The sequence below is a fragment of the Schistocerca gregaria genome, chromosome 8 (assembly GCF_023897955.1).
Source record: "Schistocerca gregaria isolate iqSchGreg1 chromosome 8, iqSchGreg1.2, whole genome shotgun sequence".
In the NCBI taxonomy this organism is placed as follows: domain Eukaryota; kingdom Metazoa; phylum Arthropoda; class Insecta; order Orthoptera; family Acrididae; genus Schistocerca; species Schistocerca gregaria.
In genome coordinates, this window is record NC_064927.1 from 231,652,469 (window position 1) to 231,675,675 (window position 23,207).

The 23,207-nt window shown below is 41.4% G+C and overlaps 1 protein-coding gene across 1 annotated transcript; it reads right to left on the reverse strand.

The window, feature by feature from the left end:
• Window positions 1-4,693: 4,693 nt before the first annotated feature.
• On the reverse strand, window positions 4,694-7,941 carry LOC126285123 (trypsin alpha-like). The gene is made up of 2 exons (XM_049984445.1): window positions 7,576-7,941; window positions 4,694-5,144 (listed from the first exon to the last, which is right to left on the reverse strand). Exons 1-2 carry the CDS (start codon window positions 7,939-7,941, stop codon window positions 4,752-4,754), a joined length of 759 nt encoding a protein of 252 aa, XP_049840402.1. The 3' UTR covers window positions 4,694-4,751.
• Between the last annotated feature and the right edge of the window lie 15,266 nt (window positions 7,942-23,207).

Consider the following 23,207-nt stretch of genomic DNA (forward strand, 5'->3'; position numbering starts at 1 on the left):
CCTTTATCTTTTCTAAAGTCAAACTGATCGTCCTGTAGCACATGCCCAACTTTCTTTCCTATTCCTCTGTATATTATTCTTGTCAGCATCTTGGACGCGTGAGCTGGTAAGGTGATTGTACGATCATTCTCGCTCTAGTCAGCTTTTGCAATATTCGGAATTGTGTGGATCATATTATTCCGGAAGCCAGACTCTCTTTCGATTTCTTCACGTTCTACATGCAGCCATTTCGTCTTAGCTTCCCTGCACATCCTAATTAATTAATTCCTCAGCAGTTTGTATGTTTATATTGCTGTTTCCCGGAACATTTTTGTACTTCGTAGACCAACTGAAGTATTTCTTCTGTTATCCACGGTTTCTTCGCAGTTACATTCATTGTATCTACGTTTTTCTTCGCAACTACTGTGATAATCCTTTTTATGTATGTTCATTCCTCTTCAACTATACGCCTCCTCATCTATTCCTTATTGCTTTATATACAGCCGTAGAGAACTTCTACAGTATCTCGTAATTTATTAGTACTTCTGTATCCTAAGTCTTGGCGTACTGATTCTTCCTGACTAACGTCATAAACTTCAGCCTACTCTTCAACACTACCACATTGTGATCTGAGCCTATATCTGCTCATGGATACGCCTTACAATCCAGTTTCTGATTTCGGAATTTCTGTCTCACCATGATGTAATCTAACTGAAATATTCCCATACCACCCAGTGTGTTCCTAGTATATCGCCTCCTTCTGTGTTTCGCTAGTACCAGCTGAAATTTATTGCAGAACTCAATTGTTTTTTCTCCTCTCTCATGCCTTGTCCCAAGCCCATATGCTCCTGTAACCTTTTCTTCGACTCTCTCCCTATAACTGTATTCCCGTCGGCAATGATAATCGGATTTTCATCTCCCTTTACGTACTGTATTATCGTTCCAATATCCTCATACACTTTTTCTATCTCCTCATCTTCAGCATGTATTCCTGAAATATCGTTGTCGGTGTTTGTTTACTGTCGATTTTGATTAGAAAAACTCTGCCATTGAACTGTTCACAGTAAAACACTCTTTGCCCTACCTTCTTATTCATAACAAATTCCTCTCCGTTTATATCAATTTCTACTGCTGTTGATATTACTCTACATTCATCTGACCAGAAATCCTGGTCTTCTTTCCATTTCACTTCACTGACCCCTACCATGTATAGATTGAACCTTTGCAGCCGTCCTGGGTGGCCGAGCTTTTCTAGGCGCTAAAGTCTGGAACTGAGCGACCGCTACGTTCCCAGGTTCGAATCCTGCCTCGGGCTTGGACGTGTGTTGTCCATTGGTTAGTTAGGTTTAATTAGTTGTAAGTTCTAGGGGATTGATGACCTTAGAAGTTAAGTCTCGTAGTGCTCAGAGCCATTTGAACCATTTTTGAGCCTTTGCAATACCCTTTCAGATTTTCTAGTTTCCCTATCACTTTCAACCTTCTGACATTACACGTTTTTTATTGTAGAACGTTATCTTTTCGTTGATTATTCAGTATTTTTCTCATGGGCAGCTCTCCTTGGCAGTCCCCTACCGGAGATCCCAATGGGGAGGTATTCCGGAATCGTTTGCCAATGGAGAGATCATCATGACACTTCTTCAACTACAGGCCACATGTCCTGTGGATACACGTTACGTGTCTTTAATGCAGTGGTTTCCATTGCCTGCTGCATCCTCATGCCGTTCATCGTCCCTGATTCTCCTACCTTTAGGGGCAGTTTCTAACTCCTAGGACAAAAGAGTGCTCTGAATCTGTCCGTTCCTCCACCTTCTTTGACAAGGCCATTGGAAGAATGAGGATGACTTCTCATGCCGGAGTCTCGTGAGCTCCAAATGTGTTCAAAATGGTCCAAATGGCTCTGAGCACTATGGGAATTAACATTCTAGGTCATCAGTCCCGTAGAACTTAGAGCTACTTAAACCTGACTAACCTAAGGACACCACGCACATCCATGCCCGAGGCAGGATTCGAACTTGCGACCGTAGCGGCCGCGCAGTTCCAGCCTGGAGCGCCTAGTACCGCTCGGCCACAGCGGCCGGTTCAAAATCTGTAACAAGCTACACTCATCAGTGAACGTTATTTTGATACTGTGCCTCTTTCTCATATGCGTCTTTTCAGAGCTGTATTATGACCCCGATTTCACTTTTATGAATGGGAACGAATAACCGCATCGAACAGGGCAGGTTGAGCAGCTCTTCGAACGGTGATATTCATGGAATGCACTGGCCTGCCATTACCACAACTTAAACCTCATTGAGCAGGTGTGGAATGTGTCAGAGCTGCAGATTGTGAGTCGCACTGGTGGAGTAATAGAGCACCCTGTCACAAGAATTCCGCATAAACCTGGTTGCCAGCACGCAAGCACGTTGCGCAAAATGCATTGCTATCTGTATGGATCACACATCTTATTAAGAACTATGTCTTCTGTTTTTTAATGTGCACGGGACCATCACCAATAATGGTGACTTTAATGTAAGTATTGTCTCCGAGTAAAAGTGTTTTATCTGTTCTTGTCATTGCTTACATCTTTCAGTTACTTTTTCTCTACATTACAGCAGTTCTTTCTACGCACAGCCCAAATTTCGACGAGCAATATTACTTTGCCCTAATATATTTTGTTAAAGTTCATTTCGTCTTTACGTTTTGCATACCATTGTAGGAAAAGCGTGTTACCATACACAATACTGTGGTATTTATCTTTCCACCTATAGCCTCAAGAACAATATGCTCTGAAATGCATGTTCTACAGATCAAACACAACTAGACAAACCCATCTACAATGAGTGTCTAGACATAATATACAGAATGTAGCACATTGGAAACGAATTATCCGGAGAAGTATTCCTTATTTTGATGCATGGCACTATGATTTGGTTCTGTGAGGGATCAGTCTTGATACGTACAACATAGAGGGGTTTTAAGGAAGCGGCAAAATCAAAATCTAGCAACAAATATCAGTAACGAAATAGTGGTGGAACAAATGACGTTAATTATGTGCTTTCCCTTTACAACTGCTAGTGGAATCACTGGGCTGAATCAAAATGACTCGTTTCACGTTTGGGAATTACGTACTTCTGCAGTCATTACGATGAAGCCAAATGGAACAGCTGCAAGCACTCGTACATAATGATGAGTGTAGATGTGTTGCCTAAGTCTCTGTCGATTATCATAACACATTCATCAAATGTTTCCTTCTCTCAGGGTCTATTTGCCATGTATTCTGTAATCGTACAGCTGAGTTTCACTGAGGGACACATTTTAATATATTAAACTTCACATTTACAGAATGAGACGGGGGGAGGGTTTGGAGTCTGCTGCGCGTTTGGCTGTCAGGATTAAAAAATTTCCGATGGCGTAATGAACAAGTGTTTGAAATTCTAATAAAGTAGGCGTAGGCTACACAGGGAGATTGGTTAGAAACGTTTTTCGAAATAAATCAATTGCATATCAATATTATTGAATTTTGTGTCGACCTCAGTCATTTCTGTGTTGAAATGAGCGATTTTTTGACGAAATCATTGAATTTTGTGTCAAAATCTGTCAATTTTGTGTGGAAAATGAGTCAAATCTTCGTCGGAATTAGTTAATGTTGTGTTTAAGTCAGTCAATGTTTTGCTGAAAGCGTCTAATTTTGTGTTAAAATCGTAATAAAAGTTTCTTGTTGGATTTCCGTTGGGGTCGAGAACAGATCTTTGAAATTCAAAGAAAGATAAACATAGCAACTTGCATAGAGTAGCGTCGAGAACCAAATCTTTTTAGCGTTCAGACTGAAAAACTAACACCTGCATTGATTAATGTTCATTGTGTATTCCTAAGAAGTTGGCCAATTCCAGCAGGAAAATTTTTTCATAATTTGTGGTAAGATCTTATGGGACCAGACTTCTGTGGGCATCGCTCCCCTAAGCTTACACACTACTTAATCTAACTTAAACTAACTTACGATAAGGGTAACAGACACACCCATGCCCGCGGGAGGACTCGAAATTCCGACGGGGGGATCCGAATTCCAGCGGGACAATGCGACACTACACACGTCCAGAATCGCTACAGTGTGGCTGCAGGAACACTTTTATGATTATAAACACTTCCGCTGGCAACAAAACTCCCCAAATATGTATATTAATAAGCGTATCTGGGATGCCTTATAAGGTGCTGTTAAGAAGGAATTTCCACCCCCTTGTACTCGTTCGGATTTATGGACAGCCTTGCAGGATTCATGGTGTCAGTTCCTCCAGCACTGCTTCAGAAGTTATTTGATTCCTTTACATGTCGTGTTGTCGTAATTCTGGCTGTTCGGGTTGTCCTACACGATATTTGGCATGTGTACCAATTTCTTTGGCTATTCAGTGTATAAGTAACAGGGTGAAACTTCAGACGATGTATCATTATTAGAATCTACCACTACAGAGGCGATTCCAGCACTTCATAGGAATCAGTGTAGCTCCAACCAAGGAAATCTGTTGTGGGGAAGGGTGTTCCTTACACTATAAAAGTGCTCAAATTCAGAATTGAAATTCGATAAATAAATTAATAAAGGCATGAATGGTCACCTATTAAGGCTTTGCCAGACAATGTCATCAATGCTAACAAGTTGACAGTGCCTAAGCTGTGTTTGCTAAGCAATGAGTAAAAATGTTAGAGACATAGTTTTTTATTTCGTAATACACAGTCGTGCTTTAGAGAAAAATATTTGATGGAGCGAGAGACGCAAATCAACTGTGGACTCGAGGGCGTCACACACCGGCTGTAGAACGGATCCAGGAGCGCAGGTTGCCGACGTTGGAGTAGACGCCCGGCGCATTCTCGCAGGTCTTCGCCCCCCAGGAGACGATGCCTACTTGCATGTTGCCGCTGACCAGGGGGCCGCCAGAGTCTCCGTTGCAGACGCTCTTGCCGGCCTGACCAGCGCACACCATGCGGTCGGTCACCTTTCTGGAGAAGAAGCTCTGGCAGTAGGAGCGGTCCGAGATGCTGATGTCGACCTTCTGCAGGGTGGAGGCTGCAGGCCCGCCGGTCCTCGTTCTCCCCCAGCCAGTCACCGTCACCGCCAGGCCAGCCGCCGGGTCGTAGCCGTCAGAGGGCAGGCTCACAGCCTGGGCGTTGCTGCCGAGCAGCGACCCGGACACCTGTCAAACACACAGAGGCTTCAACAACTCTCGCCTCGCCGGCGTAGGACACACAAGAACGGAACGGGGACCGAGACTTAAACAGCGTTATCCACAGAGGTGCAGGGGTGTCACAGCCACTGCCAGGTTGCTGCTCACTGGGCCACGAAACTCTCGAATGAAACGAGCTGGTGATGCTGCCTTACAGGAGGGATTGGACAGAGACAACTATTTCGAGTTCCCATATGTGAGTGGCGATAAGGTGCAGTCCCTTGTTGAGTCGCGCAGTGCTGTGCGAAGGGTAGTTTACACTATCACCCACTTGTCCATATTTTTCTTGTCATAGATGATGCAAGCTGAAACTAAACGCGCGTGTAGAGAAAGGAGCACATGTCAGGAAAGATCGACGTTGTGGAAAAACTAAATAGCATTGGATTCAGAACTACAAGGCCCCACACGGATATTGAGAGTTCTGTTAATTCGCAATTAAGCCACATGGTAGTATTAATGAGGAAAATTGTAATCCATTTTCTTGTGCACGTGCAATGATCTTTAAGCTCATGTTAAGTGGTGAAGAAGCACCTCGCAGTCCTTCTTCCCACCCACATGTGTCTAATAAACGTCTTGCATTGACAACTATAAAAAATGTTGCTCTAGCTACTGCTTCTATAGCTTCTCATGAGACATAACATCATGTAGAACTATTGGAGGAGATGGTTGGCTCTTGTTCCAACATTTCTTTATACTGTTGAGACACATGGAAAAAATTAAAAGAATCTGTTAATGCTATTATTCCCATGTCACAATCGATTTGCAGCATATTTCAGAAAATGCTAATAACCTAAGAGAGCTATAATTATTCCTAACATATTCTACAAGTATATAAAGCAGGAGGTATTGTGTATGTCCACAATATCCTCTGAAACACAATTGAATTAAACAAAATTTGGTCCATAAACAGTAACCTTCATATCGGCACTAAGGAAGTAAGAACCACATACGCCCATAAGAGTGAAGATATGGTCTAAAGCGTGCCTTTCCAGCCTCTTGCATGTAGGGTGCCCTGCACAAGAGGCATTTTGTGTTGGACTAATATCGGCTTCCTTTGTCGACAGGCTGTGCAGGGCAGCCTATATGTCAGAGGCAAATTTCAAGTAATCTGATATAGACTTCCCAACAAATTAGATGTGGGGTGTGCCTCATGTCAGCTTGCTTTATCGATCTACGTGAGGATGGTCACAGATGATGCCATTATTCCCCTATCACAGCATGTGAACTTCTGGTGGGAGCATTTCACCGATCATCTGTCGTGCGCTAGCTAGTATACACTGATCAGCCAAAACATTATAACCGCCGTAACATAGGATGTTGGCTGGTGGTGTTGCGAGCACCTACCTCCTTAACAAAACTGTGCAAGTGGATGAGACAAGGACATGAAATCACCATAGCGAAGTTATGGGCTGCAGATGGAGAAATGGATTGAGATAAGTCACTTTGACGGAGGTCGGAATACTAATACTCAAAGCCTGTGAACGAGTCTTCCGAAAACGGCGAAGCTGGTCGAATGTTCAAGTACTACTCTCCTATAGTGAGCATGTGAGGAAAGAGGTAGACGGACAGAGAAACTACCACAAGGTGCTAAATGGTTGGTCGTCCGGGAGTCGGGGGGTTGTCTCCTCTGTCAAATAGGATAGATGGAGATCTGTGACATGTCTGCCGAAAGAGCACAATGCCGGAGCATTCACAAACTATTTCGGAGCTCACTCATCATCGTACATTGTTAAACATGAAGTTCTACAGCGGAACACCCCTACGTGTTCATATGTTGACCCAAGACATCGTCAATTACGACTGCAGTAAGGTCGATAGCATCGAGATTCGACCATCGATTAGTATAAATATGTGGTCTTCGGTGAATCACTTTTTGCTAAAGTCGATCGATGATTCTCCTGTAGTGCTACAGTGGTTTTAGGAGCATTGTTGTGAATTCAGTTGATGTCTCGGCGACGAAATTCGCCTGATGTAAATCCTATGGAACCCATCTGCGTCACTATCGCGTGCAAACACAGCGTACGCAAATTAGTGGCTCGTTATTTACACGAATTACGTGACCTTTGAGTAGACAATTAATGCCCCATAACTATCATATCCCTGATACGAAGAAATAACTATGTATTTCGTTCAAAATACGGACAAACAAGCTATTAAGCAAGTGGTCATAATCTTTTGGCTCACGGGTGTAAAACGGGGTTTCCTGTAGGTGTTGGGCAATCATGGCTGCAACACATTGAAGGCACTGCATTTTGTGGAATTCTAAATTGCTTACTCTGTAGCTTGGAAAATGTGTCGCAGTGTGTTAATACTGTTGGTGACCATGCATGGCTGCTACAGATCACAGACATACTTGTATTTCCCTGGAAATTTGTCTGAGATGTGAGCTAGTGCTACTCACCTGGACAACGGCAATATCGTAGTCAGTTGTGTCGCTGTCGTACTGGCCGTGCATGAAGCCAGAAGACGCCTGCAGGACGGAGCCTCCGCTCTCTCGGATTGAGCTGCCGACCCGGAAACTCATCCATGAGAGGCTGAGGCCGTCGACGCAGTGGGCCGCCGTCAGGACCCAGCTGGAGCTGATGATGGACCCTCCACAGTTGTGTGAACCCAACTTCTGGAAGGACACCTGCCACGGGTAGTCGGCGATGTCCGCGTTGGTCCCCCCAATGATGCGGCCTGAGGCCTTCCTTCCCGGCAAAGCCGGTGACGGCAGGGCCAGTGCAGAACACAGCAGGCACACGAGACAGACGACGAGGCGCTCCATTGTGGTGGCGGTGGCGGTGAATGTCCAGAGCCCCGTCCCAACACTTTATATACCATCTGATGCGCACATGCACAGCACAGTATAAGTTTCGTCATCCCACCTGAGCTAAGTCTCCGTCCTTGAAAATGTGACAGTCAAGGCACTTCACTTAGTGAGATAAGCCAAGGCTTAGGTACATGATACAGGACAAATTTCGATATAGACTTTGAGCAATTACTTTTTGCGCAAGATGAAAGAGTTTCTTTCACATACGCGATGTACAATAAGCTCTCAAAAAATTATGAACTTGACGATGTTGTCTGCTGAATGTTCATTTGTCACTGATAGTTGTCTGTGGATGCTGTACATGAATGTTGGCCACATTTGCATCAAACTTACACCATATAGGTTTTCGAGGTAAGCGCATTGTTGGCCTGGTCGTTTAATTAGACTGTTATAATAGCGACATATGAGAAATGAGAAGCTAAAAGAATTCGGCACGGCTGCAAATATGGGCACGCTATTACCACAGGGCGTCATCTAGAGCCAGGCAGTCGGAATCCTGTTTATCACAGAGGTTCATGTTTTGAGGTGATTTGACACCGTCGGTGATTATTTGTTCGTCGGACAGAGACATCCAGCTTGCCTCGTCCATAAAACACTGAGAGCTCCACCACAAGTTGTTCAGACACCTAACTGGGACAGCTTCTTTCTCTGACGCTAACAGGCAAGTTTCCTTAAAAAACTATGAGCATTGTGTCTTGAGGTGTCTGATGTCTGTGGCTGTAATCGGTTCACCTACATATACCTGTGTCATTTCTCAAGTGTTGATGATTGTGAAAGAAAGAGGCGGGAAATCCTGAAACCCGATGCCGAAATTAGCTTGCCTGTTTTGATGAGCGTCAAGGTTCCATTGACGTTAACTTTTAAATGCAACGGGCTGGTCACTATCAAAACTATCGTATGTACTCACTTTGTGACAGACTGCGAATTACTTTTGGAACTTAATCAAAAAATGGCTCTGACCACTATGGGACTTAACATCTATGGTCATCAGTCCCCTACAACTTAGAACTACTTAAACCTAACTAACCTAAGGACATCACACAACACCCAGTCATCACGAGGCAGAGAAAATTCGTGACCCCGCCGGGAATCGAACCGGGAAGTTAATCCAGATATTTAGTGGGAATTTTGTGGTCCATCCTGCGCGAAACCAGCTCTCATACGAGTTCCAGTCAAATACTGGAGATGAAATTTTCTTCCATGTATAGGGTTCGAAATGGGTACCTTCGGGTCCATTGGTCAATAATAGGGAATACGTTTATAGCTTTTCATAGCAGTTTTGTTTTTGTAGTAGTAGTAATAGTAGTTTAATTCGTCCATAGATCACTTTCAAGAGGATATTAGACGTGTCATTACTTTAAAATATACGGACAACAATAATAACGTGGCTCACGTATACAGGCATTTACATTCATATAGCCAGTCTGCCGTGGTCTTTGTAGTTGGAACCGTACTGACGTTTGCTTCGAGATTTTAACGAAATTAAGAAAATCTAAATTAGACTGCCTTGATGAAGAATGGAATCTCCAACCTAGCGATTACAAGGTTAGTCTAATTCATTCGGTTTACCTCCATTTTACATTGCGATCAAATTAATAATGTGAAAGGCTAGCGCTACACTGTTCGTTCATTTCTTACTCACACTTGCAGTACACAACGTACACATTATACATGCACAATACAACACTGAAAACATTATTAGCTGACGACACGATCAAACTGACGATGTTCGATTTTCATGTATGTGTACTGCAACTTCCCATCAGCTAGACTGAAAAACTGAGTCAGCAACCAACTATAATGGTTGAGATGCTAAATCGGAAATATGCTTAGGTGTTAGCATTATACACTCCATAGCTTTCGAAGTAAGCGTGAAAATGTTACGAGGAATAATAGATATTTAGTCATTTTTGTCGTTATTATTATTTATTTGTGTTATATGTTTTACCTTATCCTCGCTCTGCGTCGTCTATGTAAACCTTCACTCTGCAGAATGTACAGCGTAACAGATATTTCGTCTTAGTAATCTCTTAATCTCATTTCGCAATTTATTGTAGGGTTTTCTTCCTTGGTAGAAAATGCTGTTCACTTCTTTTCATTCTTCTTCCTTGGTTAATGTAAGTTAAGTTCAGATGTCATTCCATGGCCACAGGCACAGCTGTTTGTGCAGAACCTTATTTTCGATGTGCACAGTGATTGTTAAATTTACTCTCATGGTGTAGCTGTAATCCCAGAATTTAGAACAGTGTTTTATAATGGTCTCAACTACTCGTTTTGGTTGTTATTCTTATTGCCCTCTCTTGTAGTCAGATATCTGTGTTCACAAGATGTACGTTAGTTCCTCAGAAAAAATTACGTCACTAAAAACACATCGAAAGGAGTGTGTGTGTATTTCTTTTTTTTAAAAAAAAATATATACTACTATATAAGTAGTGATAGTCGGGCCCAGATAAATTCAAGGTAGGGTAACGTGTAATAACGGTGCCCCTAACGAATGATTGGGAACCGCTGTCTGAACCGTAAATTTGGATAAAAATGTCACACACACACACACAGAGACGCACTTTCATAAATTCAGCACAATGAAAATAATGGGCCTGGATATCCAATACACCATACATATGGGAGCTTTCTACATACTGGGTGCAGCGAAGCAAGCAGGATGACTCCTCAGTCTTGTAACCCAGGATTCCGTATGCAAAAATAGGTAAATTTTGTGAGAGAGCCTGCAAATCTTGACTGTTTCATTTGGAACGCTTTAACAGAGAGTGATTTTACGTAACACTATGTTTGTCACACGCCACTCCGCGGAACACCACCTCTCGGCGTACCTGTTTCAGCACAGAAAATTATAAGAATCCAAAGAAACATCGCTTATTACGTACGTGTTAATGGAGCAAAGTTCATCATTCATTTCCGATATAACCTCAGTGACTGTGGGTCTTGAAGTGATCGTTCAAATTTCTACAGGATGGTGCTCATTCAACATGACACACTCTAGCGGCTTAATACACTAGTAGAGGGAATTTTGCGATAATTCAGAAAGACATGGGACGATAAGCACGTATAGTTTCACTGAGTATAAGGTAACAAAATTATAATCTCGAAGGGAGACTCAAACCAACAATTACAACATTTAGATTTACAGCCTACAGTAGGAATACCACATTTGCATCTCTAAATTTTTGATTAACTGAAAACTATTTTCTACTTATGGAGAGGCTACTTAGCGCCTATGATCTCCCATTCTACTACAGTCCGATCTATACGCCCAGGTTTCTCGCGACCTAGCGATAACCATTTAAACTCGCCAAACAATATCTAACGTCACCACACCCAATAAATTAAAATGACCTCATACGATTCTTCACTCATTTCGGAATATTTATAGTAGAATGGATTCCCACCAGGCAGAAACAATTTAGCTTCCAAAAACGCCGCCACCTTACACGCATCCAGCCGACCCCGAACAGTAGACAGACTCCGATGTACGAGGTGCATTCAAGTTCGAAGGCCTCCGATTTTTTTTCTCCGGACTGGAAAGAGAGAGAAACATGCGCATTGTTTTAAAATGAGGTCGCGTTCATTGTCAATACGTCCCAGAGGTGGCAGCACCATACGGCAGATGTAATTATACCGCCAGCGGTGAGAAAGAGAACTGTTTTAAATACTTAAAATGGCGACGTTTTCCTTACTTGAACAGCGTGCAATCATTCGTTTTCTGAATTTGCGTGTTGTGAAACCTATTGAAATTCATCGACAGTTGCAGCAGACGTGTGGTGATGGAGTTATGGATGTGTCGAAAGTGCGTTCGTGGGTGCGACAGTTAAATGAAGGCAGAACATCGTGTGACAACAAACCGAAACAATCTCGGGCTCGCACAAGCCGGTCTGACGACATGATCGAGAAACTGGAGTGAATTGTTTTGGGGGATCGCCGAATGACTGTTGAACAGATCGCCTCCAGAGTTGACATTTCTGTGGGTTCTGTGCACACAATCCAGCATGACTACGTGAAAACGCGAAAAGTGTCATCCAGGTGGGTGCCACGAATGCTGATGGACGACCACATGGCTGCCCATGTGGCATCTTGCCAAGCAATGTTGATGCGCAACGACAGCATGAATGGGACTTTCTTTTCGTCGGTTGTGACAATGTATGAGATGTGGATGCCATTTTTCAATCCAGAAACAAAGTGCCAGTCAGCTCAATGGAAGCACACAGATTCACCGCCACCTAAAAAATTTCGGGTAACCGCCAGTGCTGAAAAAATGACACTGTCCATGTTCTGGGACAACGAGGGCGTAATCCTTATCCATTGCGTTCCAAAGGGCACTACGGTAACAGGTGAATCCTAAGAAAATGTTTTGAAGAACAGATCCCTTCCTGCACTGCAACAAAAACGTCCGGGGAGGGCTGCGCGTGTGTTGTTTCACCAAGACAACGCACCTGCACATCGAGCTAACGTTACGCAATAGTTTCTTCGTGATAACAACTTCGAAGTGATTCCTCATGCTCCATACTCACCTGACCTGGCTCCTAGCGTCTTTTGGCTTTTTCCAACAATGAAAGACAGTTTCCGCGGCCACACATTCACCAGTCGTGCTGTTATTGCCTCAGCGATTTTCCAGTGGTCAAAACAGACTCCTAAAGAAGCCTTCGCCGCTGCCATGGAATCATGGCGTCATTGTTGTGAAAAATGTGTACGTCTCCAGGGCAATTACGTCGAGAAGTAACGCGAGTTTCATCGATATCTGGTGAGTAGCTAATTAGAAAAAAATCGGAGGCCTTAGAACTTGAATGCACCTCGTAACTCATTAATGGTGAATTCTCTTTCAAGCAAGGAAGACCTAGAGGGCATCAACCTGTGAACGATTCCCATTGATCAAACTGATACGACAGAAACACAAAATTGCATCACTCATTTGGCGACAAGATCAATATGGTGCTTGTGTCGATCAATCGAAGGTGATTATAGCAGACTCGCGTAAAGTATGGCAAAGATAAACATCGCGATCCTCTACGAATAAAATATAATGGGTAAAAATGTATGTGTCGAGCAAACAGTGTAGTACGTAACTAAATGATACTGGCTGTCATACACTGATGACAGGATTCCCAGGGCATAACATTCTGATGACACACTGTTTAGCAGTGTCTTTGTGTCTTCGCACCACTCCAACAGAGAATATTCATTGTAAAACACTGTGTTTATATGCAGCCTGTATAATTACCATATACACTCACTTATATTAATGTATTTCGGTTAAGATAAATGTTTGGTTAAACAAGTAGTCGTCTTCGTATTTCTGTTTCTTTTTTCCGCTGTTGTACAACTACAAGTAGCGAAGGTTAATTACCATCTTTACAGTTGCTATTGACGGTAATTAACCTATATCTGTTACGGTCACAATCACATATTACCTACACCTGTTTTTAGCTACTGATTCTACACTACTGGCCATTAAAATTGCTACACCAAGAAGAAATGCAGATGATAAACGGGTATTCATTGGACAAATATGTTATACTAGAACTGACACGTGATTACATTTTCACGCAATTTGGGTGCATAGATCCTGAGAAATCAGTACCCAGAACAACCACCTCTGACCGCAATAACGGCTTTTATACGCCTGGGCATTGAGTCAAACAGAGATTGGATGGCATATACAGGTACAGCTGCCCATGCAGCTTCAACATGGTACCACAGTTCATCAAGAGTAGTGACTGGAGTACTGTGACAAGCCAGTTGCTCGCCCACCATTGACCAGAAGTTTTCAGTTGGTGAGAGCTCTGGGGACTGTACTGGCCCGAGCAGCAGTCGAACATTTCCTGTATCCAGAAAGCCCGGTAACGGATATGCAACATGCGGTCGTGCATTATCCTGGTGAAATGTAGGGTTTCGCGGGGATCGAAAGAAGGGTAGAGCCACAGGTCTTAACACATCTGAAATGTAACGTCCACTGTACAGAGTGCCGTAAATGCGAACAAGAAGTGACCAAGACGTGTAACCATTGGCACCCAATACCTGAACGCCGGGTGATACGCCAGTATGGCGATGATGAATACACGCTTCCAAAGTGCGTTCACCGCGATGTCGCCAAACACGGATGCAACCGTCAAGATGCTGTAAGCAGAACCTGGATTCATCTGAAAATGGACGTTCTGCCATTCGTGCACCCACGTTCGTGGTTGAGTACACCGTCGCAAGTGCTCCAGTCTGTGATGCAGTGGCAAGGGTAACCGCAGCCATGGTCTCCGAGCTGATAGGCCGATAGTCCATGCTGCTGCAAATGTCGTCGAACTGTTCGTGCAGATGGTTGTTGTCTTGTAAACGTCTCCATCTCTTGACTCAGAGATCGAGACGTGGCTGCACGATTCGTTACATCCATGCGGATAAGATGCCTGTTATCCCGACTGCTAGTGATACGTGGGCGTTGAGATCTAGCACGGCGTTCCGTATTACCCTCCTGAACACACCGATTCCGTATTTTGCTAACAGTCATTGGATCGCCACCAACGCGAGCAGCAATTCCGTGATACGATAAAACGCAATCGTGATAGGCTATAATCCGACGTTTTTTAAAGTCGGAAACGTGATGGTACGCATTTATCCTCCTTACACGATGCATCGTAGCAACGTTTCACCAGGGAAAACCGGTGAACTTCTGTTTGTGTATGAGAAATCGGTTGGAAACGTTCCTCATATCAGCACGTTGTAGGTGCGGCACCGGCAGCAACCTTGTGTGAATGCTCTGAAAAGCTAATCATTTGCATATCACAGCATCTTATTCCTGGCGGTTACATTTCGCGTCTGTAGCACGTCATCTTCGTGGTGTACTAATTTTAATGGCCAGTAGTGTAGTTTATTTAGCTAAATCTTACGCTCAACGATACCAGAAACCTTTGGAAAGTCAAAGACCTGCCTATGACACACTCTTACCAATAGCATAAATTCTATGGTGGCAGTCTCTCTACTTTGAAACCATGACTGTGACTTACATATAAGGTTGTGTTTATTCAAGGAATTCATTCATCCGTTTCTCATGATTAATGCTGCTGTTGTTTGAAATGATGACAGCAGAGAACTGGATAGATGGTTTGCTACATCTTCTGCATTACCTTTCTGTAGCTTTAAAAACAATTCATGTCTGTTTTAGATACTTTGTAAATTTCCCTTATGTTTATGGCTCATTTATTACGTTTGTTAAGAGAGCTTGTATACACTCTATCCACTGTACGTGCAGATATAGTGGTGCATCATCTAAGCCTAAAGCCTGTGTGTTTTTAAGGTTTTGTGCTGGTTTTTCATACTCTGTGAACGGTAGTAACATGTAGTAATATTATTACACTAAACGCACAATTATATACAATCATTTGATTTGTTTTGGGAACCATTTTTAGTTTATCTGTTATATCTGAAAAATACTCCTTCACCTAGTTTCCTAGATGGTGTGGAAAATTTATCACTATCCCTTATCATTATATTATATTGGTTTATGTTTGTCTCTTGAATGCACTGTATGCATTGTATTTCCACATATATTGGTAATTCATCGAAGTGTATTGATTTCGTAATTTTTAGGTTATGTGCTGTTTTACTGGCTTTGTGTTACTATTCCCTTATCATTACGTTGTTTTTTATTTGTTTCTTATTGTTTCTTGCTTAATAAAATCCCAGACTGCTTTTTTATTAATCTGCATTGTATGTTATATTGCCATTAAGTAACTTTTTTATAGCAATAGGCACCCTCCTATGAACATCTATGTACCTGCGAATAAAATATAAGGAATCTAGATCATTAAAATTCTTTTTTATAGGACTAAGGTGCAGAGGGGTTTGGAAATACGTCCTAATACCTGCTGCCATCCATTTGTCTTTGTGGGACATTGCTATGTTGTTTGTACTTTTGGAACTGTCAGACAAAAATGCAGCTTGAATTTGATGTAAGATTATTTAGTTTATGAAATGCCCCATGTAATTTTTTCCAGTGGTTTCTTTTTCTTTAGGTAATGTAGTATTGTGGTCATTCGGTATGTCAGAATCTACCTTCTGAGTGATTATTCGAGATCTCTTTAAACTGATATAGATATTCTTTAGGCTGAGGTTTCTTATATCTGAATTTATTAGAGAAAAGAAAAACATTTCCTATGGCGACAAAAAGTATTTGATCACGAGTACACCACCATCAGTATACGTGAAACTAAAACATCTGACGTTTCATAGCATGACAAACCATTTCCGCTAGGCCTGTGGTCTGGACAACGAAATAGACACATTGTTCGCTCTGGTCATCGCGTGAGTACGGATTGACTTGCAGCATCAATATTCAACGTGTCATTTGGTATGCCAACGGAGATCATGATCTAACAGTCATGTGAACGCGATGGAAAGAGCTAGAGCAAAAGACCGTCGGGGGTGACGATTGGCCCTGTAGTAGGAAATAGAGAGGTCAAAGGCTAAGTTTAGCAATAAATTTCAGTTAGTAATAGCAAATACTTTGTTTAAAAATAGTAAGAGGACGAGGTATACTTGTAAAAGGCCCAAAACCACGGGAAGACTGCAGTTGGATGTCATCATGGTCATGCAGAGATCTGAAATGAAATACTGAATAGTAATTTACTATGGAGAGTAGACTGAAGCTTAAGACAATCGCCGGAAAGAAGTGGGAGATCGAAGTTCTTAGGAATGACGAGCTTCGATTGAAGTTCTTTGAGGCTGTAGGGATCGAGATAATGAATACCACGGTAAGCGATTCAGTTGAAGAACGTCTCCAATAATGGCAGTCAAGCATAGGTACATGGAAGGTATCTGCGAAGAAACCTTAGGTAATAAAATTAATATTTCATTTATTTGACTGCAGAAGGACGTACAAAAATGAAAAATAAATAATGATGCAACGTAGTGAAGCTAAACGGCGGCAGAAAAAAGGGAAGAAATTCGAAAGATAATGTTCACCTAAGGTCTGATCAAGCTGGTAGAAAAGTCCAAAAGAGCGTTCGTTGATATTAAGAGCTAGAGCTTCAACAGAAAGAGTGTAAAGCGAATTCCAGTGTTAAATGCGACGGTGACAGCGGGTAGGTGAAAAGGGCACAATGAAGGCCTTTATGATGTGAACAACTAGTTTGTCAACGATAGAGAAAAAGAAAGGTGAATAGATGTAGTACACATAAGACATCCAGTATTAGACGCAAAAACTGTTATGTTTGTACATAGGTAGCGTTTTTGTTTTTCATGCAGCTATTCCGGTTTGCTGTGGGTTTATTTATCGATTATCACTTTCTATTTGTGGCTTACTATTTCAGTTTTAATATCTACGTGTCGTCGGTTGGATGTAGTGAGTGGATTTGCTCGTTTTAAGAAGGCTCGTTTTCACAACGGTTACTCTTCTGTTCACGAAGACCTTTAGGGTTAGATGAAGATCGTTTAAACGCATTAATCCACAATCAACCACATCATTGTACTCTATAACTGGAAAATATGATAAACTGTGATCATTCAACATCGTGTAGCATTTTGATCTAATTGGGGAGGTTCAAAATTAGGGTGTATGGATATCGCATGATCTAGTCCCAGCCGGCCTCGGTGGCCGAGCGGTTCTAGACGCTTCAGTCCGTAACCGCACTGCTGCTACGGTGGCAGTTTCGAATCCCGCCTCGGGCAGGAATATGTGTGATGTCCTTAGGTTAGTTAGGATGCAATCGTAGAATAACGACCGGTAAGATAGTGAGAAATTATACTACTACACGGTAACGCCAGCCCGCATTCTGCTAGACTGACAAAAAAACATTACACAGGAGTTGGTTTGGGAAGTCATTCCATCCACCTGTTTCACCTGATCTTGCCTCCCCATCCCCCTCTCCCCCCCTCCACTGAGCCTTTCACAGTTTCCGCTCTCTATCGGACAACCTTGAAGGTGCTCCTAACATGGGTCGACTTCTTCACCACTAAAACCACATGGTGTCTACAGTTTACTCTAATCTTAGCGGACTGGAGTAAATAGTGAAAGACGACTAAAAAAAGTCTCTGTTATGTGTTTCTGTTGTGTTTATTAAACTTATGGGAAAACACTACCAAGTTATGCACCAACACAGTAACAGAGTCTGGAAAAGGGTCAGTCAAATAAGGTGAAGGAACAGAGGAAATTCCACCAGACTCTAAAAGTATAGGAAAAACTGACCACAAAACCACTGTTGTAGTGTACAGTCTATGAAGCTAGCGATACACCATCAGACTTTCGGAAAAAAGTCATAGGCAAAGTCGCGAAGATAGAAATTGAGTTTATGTAGTGGATCGGAAAATAAAACCGGAGGCCTGTTATATGGCGGTTAATTAAGATTTAAAAATTTAAATGCACAAGATTCGCATTTCTGACGTTGCGCTTGGTAACGGAAGCAAAACTTCAGAAAATTTTTCTAAAGTCTTAATTTAAGACTAGCTCATATTATTTGTCGACCTATAAAAAGCTTTCGTCCATGTAAAGTGGTACAACATGTACGAAATTCTCACGCTAGTAGAAGTAAGCTATAGGAAATGACGGGTAATTTTAAGTATGTGCATGAAGGAAGGGAGGAAAATATAAATGGAAATCATTTAAATGGAAAACCAAAAAAGGAATTCTTGAATTAAAAATAGTGGAAGACAGGGATTCAGACTTTCGCTACACTGCTCAATCTATACATAGAAGGAACAGTGACTGAAATAAAGGAACATTACTTGGATTGATAAAATAAGAAATGATGTGATTCTATGAAGAACCGCCTGAGAAAATGTAAAATACTGATAAGGAGGTAGCACAGAATGGTAGGGAATGTCTTAAGGTAAAGGAGAATAACCAGAAGAAGCTGTGATTTGTAAATACCATAAGGAAGACAGAGGTTACACTACATCTAACGAGTAGTTGAGGACATGAGGGGCAAGTGCTGCTCAGAGATATTGGCACAGTAGAAAAAATGGTGTCGGGACTCATCAGACAAGACAGCAGGGCGGAGACTAAACAAGAAAGAAAAGATAGCCAGCTGAATGAGACTTGTCGGTCATAAAAACAATATAACGATAATCATCTTATTTCAGTATTAAAGCGTGTACAAGTCTGCTACGTTTATTGTTGATAATTAACTATTGAAATAACTGCACTAGCATTCACGCGATAATGCTGTGTAGATTTTGCTCCTATGTGCCGTGGCTCTACACTGCAGATGAAAATTGTAGATTAATTGGGAGGAATGGAAACGTATCGCTTTTGCACTTTTTATGGCGTAGATTTTCAGAGGGTTTGGATCTGCCCTCTCTGTCTTCTCTATTGCGGGGTCAGTGCCTTTCTCACAAGCTCCTATAAATTTCAAATAATTGAATCGGTAACATACTGATCAAGGCTCTTAATCAATATTTACCCCACTTACTTGTATCTAGGTAAATTGTAAGTTTGCCTCCTTGAGTGGTAGTTTTGGCAGTATGAAAATATTTCAGATCCAAATAAAATTAAAACGGATCCTTCCAAATATCATGCTGATTCAAATTATTTCAGTCAAATTTACCGCACATCAGTCCAGAAAATTAGACAAGGACATTAGAGTATTTTACATAAAAACATGATTTTCTTTACAGTAAGGTACATAGAAACGTAGTTTCGAAGAGCGCTACCTTACATTTTCCTCACCGCCTTCAGTTGGAATCGTGTAAAAACTTTCCTATAAAATCAGTGTGCTAGTAAAAACAAAAATAAAAATATTTGATCAAGAGTACAGACTTAGCACACGTTCAGACTGAACTAAACTAGATTAGGTAAGAAATCTGCCGCACATTCATAATGGAACCAATTTATTCTTATTCTTGAATTGTTTACAGAGGCCTTTGTCGCCATGGCTAAGCTAGAATCTGAAGCCCACTGCTCCACAACGTGAATCTAATACATTAACGACTGTGCCAGAATTAATAACTTCTACTTCTTTTTGGCAATCAGTCCGCTTTAAGCAAGTGTATTCAAAATCTAGTTGCTGGTCACTGTACCATCAACAAGTTTTCAATTCATTGGAGCGAAATTCAGGATTTCGCAATCAGATAAAGAGTTACCGAAGAATATTTATCTCTACAGGAAATGAGGCAGTTCGTTTAATCATGACTAAGATCAAGATTTGATAGTGTCGCAGTTGGAAGGGCATTTCAGTTATATTCGTTGTTCTATCAGGCATCCACTGATGGACAAGGTCAACATTGCCAGTGGCGCAGGATTTAGCTGTAAAACCACTGTAAATTTCTCCTTCACAGCAATTGTGGTATCTGCTCCAGTGTTCATCAGACGTGATTATCAGTAAGGTCAAAGGTTTGATTGTAATGCAGCAAAAATAATTACTACTGTAAAATTCGAGAATACATTTATCATGAAATACGTCAAAACACTTTTCTTTTCAAGTAATAAATAAACTTTTTGTTAAACGTAACTTCTTGATGAGCACAATTTTTTTGTAGGTCAGTTATGCTTCGACTGTCCGCAGGGCTTTCACTTTCAAATTCTCGTTATTTTCACTGCCAAATTCATACAGAATAATCGGCTGCCTTCAGTTTCTGTAAGTGCTGCATATTATAAGGAATCATGATGGAGATAACATTACAGAATTTGCAGATATTCTCGTACAATCAAATATTTCGTTAAATTTTCAGATTCTGTTCACTCTAGTGGTGGAGAAGTTGCAGCATTCCCGTAGGTGTTTGTTTGTAGTTAGTAATACCCCAGATCTTGAAACTCTTTCATCGTAGAACCTCTGACCGGTCATATTACATTGTATTTGTACAAAAGCTATATATTCACCTATAAATGTAGACGTACCTGTCATAATTTTAGTCAACTCCAAATCCGACCGGGGAATACCAATCCAACAATGTTTAGCTTCGCCTCTAACCTTGGCAGCCGACCTCAATTTGGTGAGGAAGAAAGTCTACTATTTTTACCGGATTTGTAATATCCACCTGAAGTCACTAATGATTAGATCCCAACGAACTATCAAGATGCGGTCTTATTGATGTCCATGTCTCAGCCGCATATTGGTTCACATTTTCCGTAGGTGTAATCTGTTTCCGGGAGAAAAGTCATAAAAAAATTATTTTTGAAGCCCTTTTGATCTCTCAGGATCTTCCATGCGTTACCAACAACTTCCACTGGTTTATGCATTTCCAGTTTATTTCTTGAACATTTACAAACCTACATGCACTGTGTCTATCTGGATAAGACTGAAACAAACTAATAGCTTCTCATTTGATCTGTACATTTCTGAATAGGCCTATATATTATTCTTCAATGACGATTCTCGATGCCACCTATTGCGAGGGACTATTCAGCGTCTGTGCGGTGTCGGAAACTCCGGGAAAAAGTTGTTACGACGTGAACGCCAGTTCTGGTGTGCTGCAGTTACAGCGCTGCTCACTGAAACACATATTAGCGCTAACGTGTAATACCATTATGTAAAAGTTTGGATGTGCGCTTTATTTTAAATATAACACTTAACTTAATGTTAATTAACCATATGACCCCTCTGGCTGTAAGGGAAAAATCCACAATTTAACTACGCAAAAATACTGTACGCTTCCAGGTTGGTAATGAACTGGTGGTTTATGTGCTTCAGTTTTCGCCAGACAAAGAGAAACGTGAGTAGCTCTGTTAATATGGATGTCGTCATCGTGGAAGTAGTGCAACCTTACGTGCCGCAGTGAGCAAAGGTCACTTTAGGATATTCCTGTGGTCAAATATCAATTGTAAGCCGTTTTAAGTATTAGTACGAAAGCTGACGAAAATGTACCTACAATCACTAACAGCAACAAGGCACGAGATGTACCTCTGGCCACTGTCGGTTGCGGTCCTATTACGACGGATGTTATTACGCTTGTTACAAGTCTGCAAGTGGTACATCATTCCTAGTAAACGCGTTTCGCAGTCAGCGTTAATACACCAATGAATAGGGTAACTTCATCCATGGTGTGGCCACAGGCACAAACATAAGCGATAGCTACTTTATGCCACGTTTCCCTGTTGATGCTTCCTACTGTAGTGATTCCATACAGGCGACTCAGGCACACACAAAGTTTCACTGCTGTCGTTTAAGTCAGAGTTGGTACGACATCTGCATCATCTGCTTAATATACTTACATACAGCGGTTTATTTACTTACACATACGTAACTAAAACTCACATTTCATGTTTGCATACGGTAATCTTTGTCTGTTATACTTTTTATTAATGACAAATGCAATGGATGTTCTAACGGCTAAAGATACTTTTGTATGGTTGAATTACAATTAAACAGTTTTCATATTTTTTGCTTTAGTTGTACGGTGAGTCTTTGTCTCTTGCCAAGTTTCATAATTCTAGGTCAACGGGAAGTACACCATAGGTTTTGACGAATGAGTTTCGAGTATCAAAATATGTGCCATAAATGACCTTAGGCTGAGCTGACATACAAGATTAAAAATTGCCATTGTGACATTAATTTAAACTTAATACATCAGTCCTGTAAAGGTTAAGGTTTTACACACTCGGACACGCAACCATAATGAAATGTAATGCTGGTCATAGGTTGAAGTTAGCATTTGCCACCGTACGAGGATTCGTCTAGCTACATGTAATACGTTCTGTACGTCCTCATATGCGAGATAGATGTGAGAAGATATTTAACGGTCTGGTATTGGGAATCTCCAAACCCTGGGTTGCGAAACGAAATACTAAGTGCAGAAGTTTGCATCTAATAACGATATAAATGAGTAGCAGTTGATTTATGTTACCAACATATATTCAATAGCGATAATAATAAGTGTTTTGTATAGGGAGAGTGCTGTACCTAGAGGACAGTGTACTTCAGTCTAATGACTGATATTAGGATTACTCGATGGAAAGAGCTCTAGAAGTGACACTGTGTCTTGTGCAGCGTTAGTAAATATTACGCGTTCTACACATTTAAGTACTGTATGATTTATAATACTTGTTTGGAATACGTTGTTAGTTCTTCAGGTCTTGGAATTTCGTAATGAGTAACATGCTATTTTTTAAATACTACTTATGTAACGTGTATATATATAAGCCATACTTCGTCGCCGTGCACCATCTTGTATGTTGGAACAGAACAGGTCTTTTACCATGAAATACATTGTACTTGAAATCAACGGACCTAATATCTTAACAACTATAGTTCTCTTCAAAATAGAAATTTATGGTGGTTTCCAATAACTTC